The 14514-nt window shown below is 43.7% G+C and overlaps 1 protein-coding gene across 5 annotated transcripts; it reads left to right on the top strand.

Annotated features, from left to right (window-relative positions):
• Positions 1-1770: 1770 nt before the first annotated feature.
• LOC147999245 (disks large homolog 5-like) lies at positions 1771-12754 on the top strand. Of its 5 annotated transcripts, XM_087596378.1 has the most exons (8): positions 1805-1991; positions 2496-2563; positions 3219-3285; positions 7482-7620; positions 8651-8810; positions 10073-10216; positions 10849-11011; positions 11726-12754. In XM_087596378.1, the coding sequence occupies exons 4-8, from the start codon at positions 7506-7508 to the stop codon at positions 11753-11755; spliced, it is 612 nt and encodes a 203-aa protein (XP_087452504.1). In that variant the 5' UTR covers positions 1805-1991; positions 2496-2563; positions 3219-3285; positions 7482-7505; the 3' UTR covers positions 11756-12754. The 5 variants fall into 5 exon arrangements, with proteins under 5 accessions (XP_087452508.1, XP_087452507.1, XP_087452506.1 ...); XM_087596380.1 differs by lacking the exon at positions 7482-7620 and having other exon boundaries at positions 1791-1991; positions 11726-12234; XM_087596379.1 differs by lacking the exon at positions 2496-2563.
• The last annotated feature ends 1760 nt before the right edge of the window (positions 12755-14514 follow it).

Genomic DNA, 14514 nt, shown 5'->3' with positions numbered 1-14514 from the left:
CAGACTAGCCCTCCTGAGAGGAGTTGCAGCAGAGGGGGTGTGTTTTCCTGACCAGTTTGGTACCCAGTGTTTTTTTGCCAAGGGTTCCTTTATTACTTCTTGATGGAACCAGGCCTGCACATATCCAGTAAGCACTGGGGTGGAACCTAGGCTTGGTGCCCACATGCTGGCATCGCTGAGGGTGAAGCCTAGCCTATCACACTTCCAGACACCGAGTGCAGATGCCTGGGTTCCTATAGAATGGCGGTTCTTACCCTTCCTAACACTGTGACTCTTTATTTCAGTTCCTCATGTCGTTGTCATCCCAACATAAACTTATTGGAGAGCTACTTCATGAGTGTAACTTTGTTACTGTGAGGAACTGTAATGTAAATGTCTGGTGTGCAGGAGCGCTGATGTAGAACCCACAGATTGAGAGCAGCTGCTGTAGAGGATCAGAGTCCTCTGCCAGCCCTGGTGTTTGCAGAGATCCCCTGGGTTCCTAGTCTCCATGGCTTTCCCCAAGGACAGGGTTTATTCTTGGCCGTCTCAGGGCCCGGAATCTCACAGAAACAGCCTCTCCCATGTCCTTCCTGTTGAGGAGAGCGTGGTTGGTCCTCAGCACAGTCCAGTCAAACAGGGCGCTGTATAGACACTTGGCCAGGGGTCTCCTGCAGTTATGGCCTCTGGACAGAGGGGTTTCTTACCTGGGTGGGGCAACTGTGCCAGGTACAGACTGTGATGCTCAGAGTCAAGACCTCATTTTGTCTTATTTTCATAGACAAAGTTGCCTAGGCTGGCCTCGAACCTGCCGTGTAGCCAAGGATAATTAAACAACTGATCCTACTGCCTCTACCCCCCATGGGCTGAGATTGCAGATGAGTGTCACCAGAGCTGGCTTGTCACAGCTGCTATACGGCTCTAAGTCAGGGGCCTCATGCGCAGGTGTGTTATGACTGTGCCATCCCCACCCCGCAACCAAGGTTTTCACCTTTCTCCTGCTGAAGTCTGCTTAATCCTACTCTGGCCCCAGGACACAGCAGCTGTGGGAGACTCAAAGCCTGGGGCTTCAGCTCAGCATGGGTACACAGCATGGCATGCAGGATGTATGGTTGTGAAAAAGCCAAGGAAGTGCTTCTCAGCTCACCCCCTGCAGGAGTGTCTAGTCCATCCTTCTCCCCATGGACGCAGACATCTGCTTCCAACTGCCCGACATGCCTCTCTGGTTTTGACTTTCCTGGATGCCATGTCAATGCCACCACACAGAGTGCTGCCTCTACTGGGGACACTCACACAACCTCTCTGGGGGACATCTGAGCCAAGCAGGGATTGGGTGCACTGCAGAGAGGTCAAGTCATGTCGTGAAGTACCTTGTCCCACAAAGGCTCACTGTTCAGGGAGTTGACTGGAAAAGTAAGCTTATGCCCCTGGGCAGGGTCCCCATAGGGAGTGTCCCACACCCTACTATCAGGTCTATTCCTGGTGCCATGCAAATTCAATTTGCAAGACCCAATGCTCTGGAAATGTCAAGAGCTAACGGAAATGTACCAGGAAGTGCACACCACAGCAAAGGGAGAGGATGGCACAGAGACGTATGCTATGGGTTAAGGGGCACGGAAAGGCCACCTCGAGCACAGGGGTCAGTCACCTCTTTCACAAACAAGGCAAAAGGTCAATGCTCTCAGCTCTGGGAGTCTAAAGGGCTCTGTGGCTCCTAAGCCCTGCAGCTGCAGCCAGAAGCAGCACTGAACAGGATGTAAATGCTGAGGATGGCGATGTCAATAAAACTTTATTTACAAAACCAAATTGGTGGTGGTGCTGCTGCTGGTGGTGGTGGTGGTAGTGGTGGTGGTGGTGGTGGTGGTGGTGGTGGTTGCGGACTGGTTCATTTCAAAGCATGCTGGAGTGGCATGGCCACTGAGCATCGGGAAACACAGAAAGGAATGCGACCGGACACAGGGCTCCCAACACCCTAGACCTCGACCTATGGCACTGGAACAGGGTCCCTGAAGGTAAGTCTGGACAGTCAGATAAGGTAAGTACATTTTATTACAAGGAAATGGGACAAGATAAATCTTCTCTTCATCTCGCTATGCTTAAGCATCTTTAAGAGTGCAGGGAATTCATGTCTATCAGTCTGGTTTAGAAAAGTGTTTAGAGACAGCAAGAGTAAACTCCATGGTTCCCTGACGAGGGTTCCAGGGATTCTGATATCTGGGTCAAAGTTAAAGTTAAGGTGAAAAATGCTGTTAGGCAGGGCAAAAAGATTCCAATTTCTGGTCTCTTTGGGCTGTAATTTTTACTGTGTTCAAGGCCATGAATGCAGACAGGGTAATAACGAATACAGAACAAGAAGCTAGAGCTTCATTAAGACAAAACGAAAGTAAAAGTTTTGCACTCTGCACCACTGCCTGAAGCAGGTTTTTCTAAGTCGTTTCCCGAGGATAGCATGTTGACCTTTAGATTCACAGGATGATGATGACAAATTCACCTGCTTTTTCTTTTCCTATAATTAGGCCAGCATCGATTCAAGGTGTGGCCCAACCGACTTATTATAAAGGATGATACTGGTTGGTTGAAAAAGGTAGTAGCTTTCTATGAACCATGTATTAAGTTTTTATGTATATTAAAATTAACATTGGAAAGAACAATGGTAGGAGAGGAAGCTGGAGGACAACTGCTGCAAATGCTTGCTTTTGAAAATGCTAATGAAGAGTACAGGAGAGCATTATTACCTATAAAGGAGGCTGGGGATATTAATGCTTATATGAAGGCATGCAAGGGTATCTTTTCTGAAAATGGAAAGATGCATATTTGGCATGTATTGATCCAGATAGAGTTATTAAATTATATGTTTAAATACTCTTGAATATCCTACCGGCACTTTCAGTCAGGATGAGTTGCCTTTAGAATGGGTTTATATTAAATAAAACTTTAACCATACATTAACAAATTATGAGGAACAAATTTCTTTAAGTATTCAGCAAGGCATACAAAGATCTGTTACTCTGTGGGGATATGATTGTGCTGCTATTGTTTTCCCATTTAGCAAAGATAAAGTGGAATATTTAATGCAGATGTCTGAGGTTTTTCAATTAGCCATGATTTCTTACACTGGAAATATTGAATTTCATCCTCCCCATAGTAAATTGTGGGATTGCTTTAAAAAACAAAAAAAAAATTTGATACATACACTAATTTTGTTGATCCATTACCATCAGCCTTTACTGTGTTTACAGATGGCTCTAACACCAAGATGGCTTATTGGACCAAAGATTAATTTTGGGAACAAGAATCTTCTTTTGGGTCAGTACAACAAAATGAATTATTAGCGGTAATTAATGTATTCCAGGATTTTACTCATGATGTAAAAATATTATAGCTGAGTCCGCTTATGTTGTAGGAGTAGTACAGAATATTGCGACTGCTGTTGTTTCTACATCTAAGCCGATATTAAATGTTATTCTCACATATTAAAGGACTATTGTTATTATGAAACTCTAGAATATTCATTACACATACTAGATCACATTCAAAATTTCCAGAATCTTTAACACTTGGCAATCATATGGTAGATCAATTAGTGGCCTTTGCTACCCCAGAAGAACACAGTCATAATCATGCCAATACAGGATATTTACATATTAAATATAAGCTTCCCTATTCTCAAGCCAAACAAATTATTGCTAATTGTCCTACGTGTTAGTCTTCATGTATAAAATGTGTTCCATCTCAAATTAATCCCAGAAGGATGCAACTTAATACATCGTGTCAGATCGATATAACCCATATTTCTGAATTTGGTCACCTTTCACATATAGATGTAAGCATAGATAATTTTTCAAAATTTGTGTGGGCTACACCATTGCCAGGAGTACGCACTGCTCATGTTATACAGCATCTATTGGAAACTTTTGCTGTTATGGGACTGCCTTCTAAAATTAAAATTGATAATGGACCAACATATATTTCTTATCAATATAAACAATTTTGTCAACGATATCATATTGTCCATATTACTGGTACAGAACACAATACACAAGGACAAGTTTTTGTTGAAAGAATTCACCACACCATATAATGACAAATTATAAAATTAAAAAGGGGGAAAAGAGATGGCCTTATGCAACCTGAATGGAGTTTGCAGACCAGTCCCAGAGCTATATTGGCACAAGCATTATACGTTATTAATTTTCTTAATTTACCACAAGGTGAAGTTATATCAAGAGCCGATAGACACTTTGTTGAACTTCCCCCCAGAAGGCATGGAACAGACAGTATGGATAAAAATTGCCCGGGATGCTGAATGGCAGGAAGGGACATCATTGTATATAGGGGAGAGGGTTTTGTCTCATTACAGGATGGGAGACTATTCTGGTTACCCGGGAGATGGATCCAAGCACAGAATAATAAGAACTGCTCCCTACCCTCAAAGGAATCCAGTTAAACCAGCTACATTCTCTCCTGATGGATGTTCTCAGGAGATGAGGAGGTGCCCTCCATTACTGAGGCCCTGGCTTCTCTTAGTGTCCACAAACAACAATGGATAAGGATCCGTGCAGTGACAACCCTATTACCTATGTGGGGTCAGGTGAAGCGAATAAGCACTGAAAGGAATAATTTTGTCCCCTTCAGGAAAGTCCTTTACTGCTGAGCACTTATTATAGATATTTGTCATTTCTTACAGAGGGCAACTATGATTGACTACACCCAATTCTATAAAAAACAAAACTCAGGAAACCTGGCCCTTGGCAGCAATGAATCAAGAAATATCTAGGATGGTGGGGCATGAATTCTGCCAAGCAATGACCTCAGATAGGTGGGGTTGTGAGGAAGATGTATGGTTGAATAGCACAATAGATACACGTTATATCATCTTGATTTACTCTTAGGACAAAGAAGTGCAGTATCTCTGATGGCTTTCTTCTAATCCCTTGAAAGGTTCACTGGGGATTGACCATAGAACTTCATTCTTCTTGCTGGGGCAGCAACACTCAGGGAAGCTTGAGATTGCCATAGGCACAGTATTAGGCTACAAATGCTGAGTAGGTGATACTAAGTTGTTCAGATGGTGATACCCATTTCATTTGTTCTTAACGTGGACCTAAGGAAAGACAGATCAAGGTCCTTAGAATACAAAGATCATTTCCAGTTTTTTTCTACCTTTCCTGAATGAAAGACTGGTTGGCAGAGAATGGTAAATTTCAAGAATTGGTAGATGATGCTTTGAATGAAGGGTGGGTTTCTGTGCTGGTTTTAGACAGGTTCTCAATTACCCCATCTTGTTCTCTACGTTGCTCGTCAGGTTCACTTTGAGCTCAAATAAAGCTGCTTCCACTTTCCAACAGGTAGTCTTACAAAGGGGCCTCCAAGGACTGTGAGGACAGCATTAGCCAATGAGAGCTGAGGTGTGTAACCCACAACTATAGCTTTATCTGAAAGACCCTCAGACAGAGGAGACTCTCTCTCCAGTCCTGAGGACAATAACCACGCCATGAACACACAGGACTCAGTCTTGATGTAAAAACAAGAGTTTTACTTTGGGATACCAATGCACTGGGGCTCGACATGGTCCTCACGCAGGAGGGATGTGAGGAGCCTCGAACAACAGAAATGTACAGCTTAAACAGTCATTTACGATCACACAGTTTCATTAGCTCAGCTATTTTGGTGCCAAGGATAACTAGGCAGATGTTTCTCGTCCTGGGATAAGGCCGTAACCACATCAATGTAGCTATTTCAGTATGAAGGACATCTGACTTGATATATGTTTTCTTATCCTGGGGTTCCCAGGACAAGGACCAAGGATATCTGTCTTGGCAGGTGTTTCTCTTCTGGAGTTCCCAGGACAAGATATAGCTATGTCAGCCTATAGCACAGCTGCATTCAGTACCAAGAATATCTCACTTCTATAGTGGGCAGTCAGCTTCCCAGAGATGTTTCCTGTCTTGTAATTGCCCTGCAGTAAATATGTTCTATACCCTCCGTTCTTATGGTCGGGCAGCTTCCTAGAGAGTGGGTGGGAATGTGCTTTCTGTACTTTCTGGTCTATTGTCTAACGTGTAGGGGCTAAGCGAGGGCCAGCTTAAAAGATTCTCATGCTTACGAAATGGCTGTACTGATATCAAACAGGGATCTTTCATATCCACTTCCTTCCAAGTCTACCAGCCATCTCAGATTGTTGGTGTAATATGCCTGACAATCAAGGACACAGAAAAATAGCTTGATACACAGCAAGGACATGGCAATCATATCCTGTGTCGTTATGTATGTTCTGGATGAGGTTTGTTAAAATGACAATATTGCACAAAGCTTTATATAGGACCCATCAAATTAAGGGTCACTATGAACTGTCATAGCTAAAATGGCTTGGTCAGAAGTGACCACTGGATCACTCTTCTGTAACTTCACATGAGAGGCTTGTGCTTTTTGTGTTTTTTATTTTTGTGTTTTTTTTCTTATTTATTTATTTATTTATTTATTTATTGCTTTATATGTTGTCAGGAAGATAGTTCAAGTCATGGATCTTCCCCCAAAATCTGAGCTTTGCCACTAATACTGTAAACACTATTAGTGTATGCATTCAATAAAATAACTTGGTTTTTTTTTTTTAGTACGATAGATGCGTTTGTGTTTTGTGGGGTGATCCATGAAACAAACAGGAGTGAAGATGCTTGTTTCTTACTCTGTCCACTGAGTTATGTCTCTAGGCTTGTCCTACTCCTTTGGCTGCATCCCCCCCAACATCTGCTGACTATTTTATTTTTCAGATGAAATCACACGTTATAGCTTAGAGAGGCCTGTAAGCAATCCTACTTTGGTAACTTAAGTGCAAAGAGGAGAGCCCCACACTCAGCCTGAGGGTGCATTCACTGGTGGATCCAATATTTCAGTTTCCTCTGCTAACAGATCACCACATTGTTGCCAGGACCATAATGAATGCAATTCTTTCTCCTAAGGAATCTGGTGGCAACTGTCAAATGTTAAGCACAAAGCTTCAGGTTGTACCTATAACACACACCCACATTGCAACCTACCCTACAGGCTATTTCTGGGTGTGATTTCATGCACCTGCACATGATGAGACAGGAGACCTCTTTGGCTACTTATAGGAACTGGTGTGATTTCTCAGTAATCTTTAATGGGTAATATTGCTGACTGAGGAGAATTTGAGGTAGGATGAAACATTTCTGTGCAGGGATTGGGGAGGAAGCACTCATGTAGATACATAGCAATGACTTAGGTTTTTCCAATCAAGCCTAGAGCCAAATTTGGCTTTGGAAGCATGTGGTGCTCAGTGGCTATGCCACAGGGAAGTCCCCTGAAAAGGGTCCATCAGCTTTTGCTCAGTACAGGGAGAACATTAGCAGGGAGGCAAAGTCTGTTATCCATGACATCAGCCGTCCCTTCGTGGACATTCTATTGTCTCCTAGAGAGACCTTGGAATCCCTGTGATGTCACCAGTATCGTTGTGACAACCAATTCCCTACTTTTTCTCTTAGTGTCCAAAGGATATATCCACAGACATGTTTGCCCGTCTTTGTAGGTGCTTTGGGAGAGTTGATGTTGATAGAGAAGAGTCTAGAGTGAAGCAAACGAAACCTAAAAGTAATGATGGACACAGGACATGGGGAATGTGGAGTAAGTTCTGGGCAGTGTATGTTGAGCTTCCTGTCAGGGGTGAGTGTGGGGCCTTCCGCTGGCCTTTTTAGTAATGGGCCACAACCACTGGAACATCTCCACAGATATTGAATTCCATGATTATCACAATTCCTGAAAGTCAAGGTTTTCACATCATTAGTTTCTCCATAACCACATGGAGGATATGGCAATGCCTATGCTATTATTGGGTGAACTTCTAGTCTTTACTTTTACAGTACATTCGGTATGTTAAATTGATATAATAACACCATAAGTAGTCATGGAGGGGATAACTTTTCTGAATTAAACAGGGCATCAATGTACTTCACTTTCATTGCTTCTTTAAATTCAGTGACTATCTGACAGTAGTAAGAGGGAGAGAACTGTGCTCCTGGCATGACCTTATATTCTTAGAACTCCTCTGACTACCTCTGGCTGACGGGGCCAATCTTACCTTCATATATTAGAGGTTCTGTGTGGCAGATATTTTTCTACAGTAGCCAAACTATATGGAGCAGGTAGAGAAAGAGCCTGTAACCTATTGGCACTTCTGGGGCATTTGTCATTTCAGTAGGGGGAATTAATAAGTCTGTTGACCATGTCCTCCCCCTACATGACTTTTTAATGCAAAGTTATTGGACTAGAGTAACAGTGTAGGATATCTGAGTATCCCTGATCAATCAAGTCATTGTGGATGCTGAATTGATGATCTGATTTCTGAAACCAGAGGGGTGAGGGTCCTGAAACCAGGTTGTAGCCTGCGTACCTGATAATAATCCTGGAGAAGGCATCTCTCTGGTACTTGTAAGCCTGTGTGGGCAGGCATAGGGAACACCTGGCTGCTTACATCTCTTGGTCTGTATATAGTAGTGGGGGAACTGTGATCCACTTAGGATGCCTCTTACGCAGACCAAACTCCTTGCAGTGACACTGGCTTTCAACCATGTTCTCCTGTTTGGACCTCACTGTGGTCTGTGTATGCTCTATGCATTCGCCCCATGCGGGTTCACTTGTGTTCTTCTACCTACAGAGGCCTGCAGACAGATGTCATCCCCTGAAAATATCCTAAACAAGGTGCAGGCCAACGAGGAAGAGGAGAGGCTGAATAGAGAACTGGAGCTAACTACCAAGGAGAGAAATGAGCTGACAGAACGCCTCCTTTATGTGACAGGTGGATCCATGAGCACGAGGTATGCATTGCTCCAAACAAACGACCTTGTTCTAAACCTCATCTCCCATAGAGAGGAGATTCAGAACCTGACCCTTACTGAGGAGTGAGTTTGGAAATGGACTCTCTGATTCCGCCTGTTGAAAATCTGAACTTGTGATCTGAGTGAAGAATTCAGGGATAAAGTCACTGGAGCATGAGTTCCCAGTGTACAATTGGAAAGCCCTTGACAGGTGGCAGCTTTGCAAGGTTCTAGGTGCTGTGAGTTTGTGGACAGTGTTTGTACTTGCTAGGAAGGTGACTGAACGCTATCATCTCATGGCAGCACCCTTAGGTAACAGGTCCCACATTGTTGATCTCCATGCTTAACTAGAAGGCCTGAGGCTCAGGCCTGTTCCTTCTTGTCTGTGTGCCTTAAACACTGAGACAGTAATGGTGCATACATGTCTACTGATTCTCATTGTGCTCTTTCCATATTTGTCTCTCTTTCTCACTCTCTGAGTCTGTTTACTTTTCTTTTCTTGTGGGTGTGTCCAGGTTTGTGTGTCTGTGTATGCACAGGTCTGCATGCATATGCACAACTTTTATATGTTTCTATGTCCCTGCACACTTGGAATTTAGGGGTCTGTTTTTTGACCTCAGGATATACCTGTATAATAGTTTCATGGAGGTGTAAGTGCTTTATTTTGGAAGCCCCATTTTCAACAGTACAGTTCTTTGCCTTTGTGGTCACATTTGTCTATACATTTGTATGCCTTGGGCAGATTATAAGTTTGTGGCAATATCTGGTCTCATCTCCAGAATTATGTGTACTGTCTGCCTCTAGAATATTAGTTATTCGGCTTGTAGCATTCCACTTGTCAAAACAGGAAAATTGAAATCAGAGGATTCTGGATGTGTGTGTGTGTGTGTGTGTGTGTGTGTGTGTGTGTGTGTGTGTGTTTGTGTGTGTGTATGGGTTTCTGTGTGTGTGTGTGTGTGTGTGTGTGTGTGTGTGTGTGTGTGTGGTTGGGTAAGCTCTGTGGCCTAGGCTCTTGACAGCATAACAGGTTTGAATGCAGATCCAGACCTCCTGATTGAAAAAAGTGAGCCAGGGAACCCTTTATCTGGGTGCTTAGCTTCTGTTGTCCTGGGAACACAATTCCAAGTTTCTGAAGCTGAAGAAGATCCAAATAAGTAGAATTCAGAAAGTGTCCTTCCAGAGCTGGGGTAGTACAGGACACAGCCTGAGTTCATATAATCCTAAACCTCGATGTTCATTGGGTTCTATCTTCCTGGGGCCAGCCCCTACTTCAGGCCAAATCCATTTTATGAAAACTTGAAGATAAAGGAGAAAGAGGTCATGTCATTACTGCACAACTTAGACACAAAGAACATTGAACATCGTGAGAAATTTCAGGAGCTCAAGAAGGAGATTAACTTCTATCGGTAAGTACTGGTCAGAAGGGCCCATCACTTGTGGAATGGCCATGTCTGCCTCTCTTTGTTCTGGACCGGAGGGTCTGCAGCTCTGGGCCCATCTCTTCTGCTGTTTAAATATCACTGTGCCGTGGGTCTTTTGGACTCAGATTCAGTTCCATAAGAGACTGTGACTTCTCAGCACAGTGTCTATGCATCTTTTGAAGGCTCTGGATAGAACTACACTGATTCAGGCATCAGAGTGTTATTAGGCCAACCTGCGGCTCTGGGGTCATACCAGGTTTAACAAAGCTCAATGTGTGGACCACATGGTTAGCATGACCTCCCTTGGTTCTACTGTCCTCTTGTGGTTGTTTACTGCCTACTAATTGATGCTGTCCCAATGCATTGGGCTCTCATGGGTAGTTGTAGATCCCTTGTTCTTTTGGACAGACATGGACTCTTATTCGTGCTTGGGTCACAGAAACAATTTATTCTTCCCTGGATTGGCCGTTTGCTGTTTGTGCAGCAGCCTTACATGTATGGAGATGTATTCTTTGAAGTCTTTATGGGTATCTGTGTCCTGGTTGAGTTTGTGGGATTTGGCAGTTGGAATGGGAGGAAGAGGCTTCAGGATCTTACTATGCAGAGTGTGTTTCCAGCAACCTGCACAGCCGGCTCCTGATGGACCAGGCATGTATGAAGAAGAAGTTGGTCACATTGAAGCAGGAGAGCAAGGAGTTACAGCGATATTTGTTTGAGTTGAACCCGAAGGATGAAGACGAACAGGAGAAGGCCAGCAACCTCCAGACCCAGCAAAATGTGGTACGAACAAGCAGCTGAGTCAGATTAACAATGTCTGACACCATTTGCCTATTGGATACATCTTTGTTTCTCCTATCATCTTTCTAATCTCCCCACACCCAGTCAGTCACCCACCTCATGTGATAGAGTTATTCATTGCTCTGTCTATGCACAAGTATTTTGGGAAGTTAACCACTCTTCAGAAACTGAATTATGGGCAAGTACACTTCTCTGCCCTTTTTGAAACTGCAGTCCAGAAATGGTGACAGAGGAATAACTTATCACATGACTGCATCTCCCTATCACAGATTGGATGCTATGAAGAGTTTTGAATGAGTTTTTGGTCGTGTGACAAAGGTCATACAGGGGTCATGTGATGGTTGGAAGCACCTTATAGGGATAAGAACCAAGTGCAAATGGCAAATGAGTCCTGGTCATTGGCTTTGATCTGGGTATCATGTGGCCTTCTCCTTTCTTTCTGCACCCCAATGAGGTCTCTCCCCATTTCCCCATTCTTGGTTTGCACTCGTAGAGTCTGAGGAGCAGCTTGTTCTCTCACAGTACTGTGAGGGTTGCTGGTGATGTTCCCAGCCTGCAGAAATATCAGCAATGATTTCAGTGAAAAGATCAGTGATGACTGTCCAATGCAGCTGAGGGAACAGAAGGCAGCAACTTGACAGCTGGTATGCATGTCCCCACCAAATCAGTGTCTTAATAGCTGCCTTTTCCTCCCAGGTCTCAGAAACTGCAGGAGACATGGCATAGGACGGATCCCAGGAAGACAGCCCCCTGAGGAATGAGTTTCTCTCTCAGGAGTTCCCTGTGACGACAATCCTCACAGTCAAAGACTTTTTGGGGGAATATTCTTCTTCTCAGATAATTTCCTCAATGTATAGAGACCCTAAATTTATGTATCCGTATGCCAGCCTGTCTCATTGAGGTCTTTCTCCTTTCTCATACCGACAACACCATTTGAGAGACAACTGAGGGTACTGCCTTGACATCTCACGTCCTAGAGGAGAAACAGCACTACAAGTGTGTTTCTAAATGTTCATTAAGAAAATGCTGTTAAGAAATGTTTTTGGTTATGATTTTCATTGAAGTTTTCTTTTTGTTATTTCATAGTTATATATTCTTGTTACTGTTTTTCATTTTTTATACCATTTTAGTTGTTCATTTTATGCCTGTTTTTTGTAAATTGTATTCCTTATGAATAAAAATTGATTTGTAACTCTTGACACTTAACACCATCTTATTCAAGGGTCCTTTCCCCACCTGTAGACTTAGAACTGACAGCTGGATATGGATCTTTGCATGATCCAGTGAATTCAAGGCCACCAAGGGGTACACAGAGTGATAGTGTCTTTTGTGTGGATAATGTGACTTATTTTATGGACACACACTTTATGATGTAATCACTGCCATACTGTAACATGCTGTCATGTGTTCTGCTCATCCTAGTCTATATCAGTCTACAACACACATTCCTTATTGACTGTGTGCACCAGATATTGAGTAACACACACTCATGCCTGTAGAGCTGCAGAAAAAAATGACAACTTTCACAAAGGAATATAGAATAATCCTAATCGAGAACCATGTGCCTCAGTTTTTCTTACAATACAGCATTATTATTAAACCACAAAGATAATGACCATCAACGTCATTTTGGGAAATAGGTTTTTATAGGTGCTGTTTCACTTGATCATTCATATGCTGTGTTTTTTATTGTTGCTGATTATATTTATTTTTATCATGTAACTCAATGGATCTTTTTTTTTCAAATGTATGTCTGGGCCACTCCTGAGTGCATTTCCCTCATGATCCAAAAGAGGGAATAGCATACCCCATTGTAGATGATTGTTAGGGACCATGTGGTTCTTCTGAGAGAGCAGCAGATGCTCTAACCTTGGAGTCATCACCACAGCTCCTGTAGGTAGCTTTTGTCCTTCCAGGGCATGTGCTGTACTAGGTGGACACGATCACCTCCCATTTAGGAGAGAGATCTCAGGAGATGTGTATGTACAGGTGGTTGAGCAGTGCCTGCTCAATGTGGTAGGCTGCTAGGCAACCAACTGAACCCCAGCCCTGCTCCACCTGCATTCTTCGAGGCAGAGTTTCTATAGCCCAGGATGGTCTAGAATGCATCATCTACCTATGTCTTTTTTCCACTAATGCTAGGATGAGGAGCATATGTCCTCCACACCCTTCTTTCCAAACAATGAACATGCTCATGGTCTGGTTATCACATGGCCATGAGGGAGGTAAATAACACTCAGCCAAAACAGAGGCGCATTCCACAGTCACACAGACAGCCTGGACAGATCTGACACGATCAGCACCAGGTTTGACTGCCACTACTTGAAGCAAGGTCCTCCAGTGTTAGGACAACCATTCAAACAGCAAAGAATGAACCTGTTCCCAGCATCCGAGGAGTGGGAGACCCAGAAACCCATGTGTCAATGTGGCCATTTGGAAAATGGAAGTGGGGAGGCAGGGAAGCAGCCAGAACTGGACACAGTTGCAGGGACCCAGGCAAAGAGGGAATATTGGGGCAGAGTCCATGAGATGTCAGTAGGCAACAGGCCAGCTGGGACTAGTGTGGGTACAGGGCTTCTAGTGTGGGTATGAGAGGAGCAAAAGTAGCAATGGTCAGATTCTGATGCAGCATAAAGATGGGAAGGAGCTTAGACCGTCTCAGTGTCATATAGGGGCATTATAGACACTGATGGGCAGTATGGGGATTGCAGGGTCCCTTATAGTGGTCTCTGCAGGTGTCAGGGCTCTGTCAGACCTATGACTATCAGGCAGGCTCTGAGTGCAAGTGAGAGTCATGGGACAGGCCCCGTGTACAGCCTGGTTTGGGGACATTTCCAGGTGCCCCATGGACTGCAAAATAAAGGCAAAGGACACAGGGAAGCCAACAGTTCCCATGCACAGGACATAAATACTTGTAGACCTTTCTAGAATTTCCATAGACCATCTGTCACTAGTCCTCACTATAGAAGGCACCAGCATTCTGCCCTCTACTTCAATTGGTGAGACAGCTATTCTAACTCCAGCAGGAAGGCCTCAGGGAAGACAGTAAGAACTCACAGGTGACCCCTTTTACTATTGAAACAGGCTCTTCCTATGGAGCCCAGAGTGACCGTAGGGTCCTAATTCTCCTGCCTCACAGTGACTGTAATTTCATATCTACCTTCAAGAGCAATTGATTCATAGCACAGGGGGGAAGATCAGATTAAGGCTATCTAAAGGCCCCAGGGTTTTAGGATTACCAGGGTCCTAGTAAGTTTCTCCAGCCATAATTACAACCTGAGTCAGTCCTGCTGTGTGGGATATTGCCTGCTGCCCACTGATATCACAACTTGGAATTCTTTGTCAAATATAAGCTGTTATGGGAATGAAGTAGCCACACAATAAACACTGGTCTGGATACTCCTAGGTCAAGAATCCCCTGTTGGAAATGCCTTGGACCGCACCATTTTACATTCTGGATCCTTCTGGCTTTTTAGCAGATTTAT

This window comes from Rattus norvegicus, chromosome 19 (genome assembly GCF_021556685.1).
Source record: "Rattus norvegicus strain SHRSP/BbbUtx chromosome 19, alternate assembly SHRSP_T2T, whole genome shotgun sequence".
In the NCBI taxonomy this organism is placed as follows: domain Eukaryota; kingdom Metazoa; phylum Chordata; class Mammalia; order Rodentia; family Muridae; genus Rattus; species Rattus norvegicus.
The sequence above is the reverse complement of the archived record's forward strand: the minus strand, read 5'-3'. Positions and strand labels throughout refer to the sequence as shown.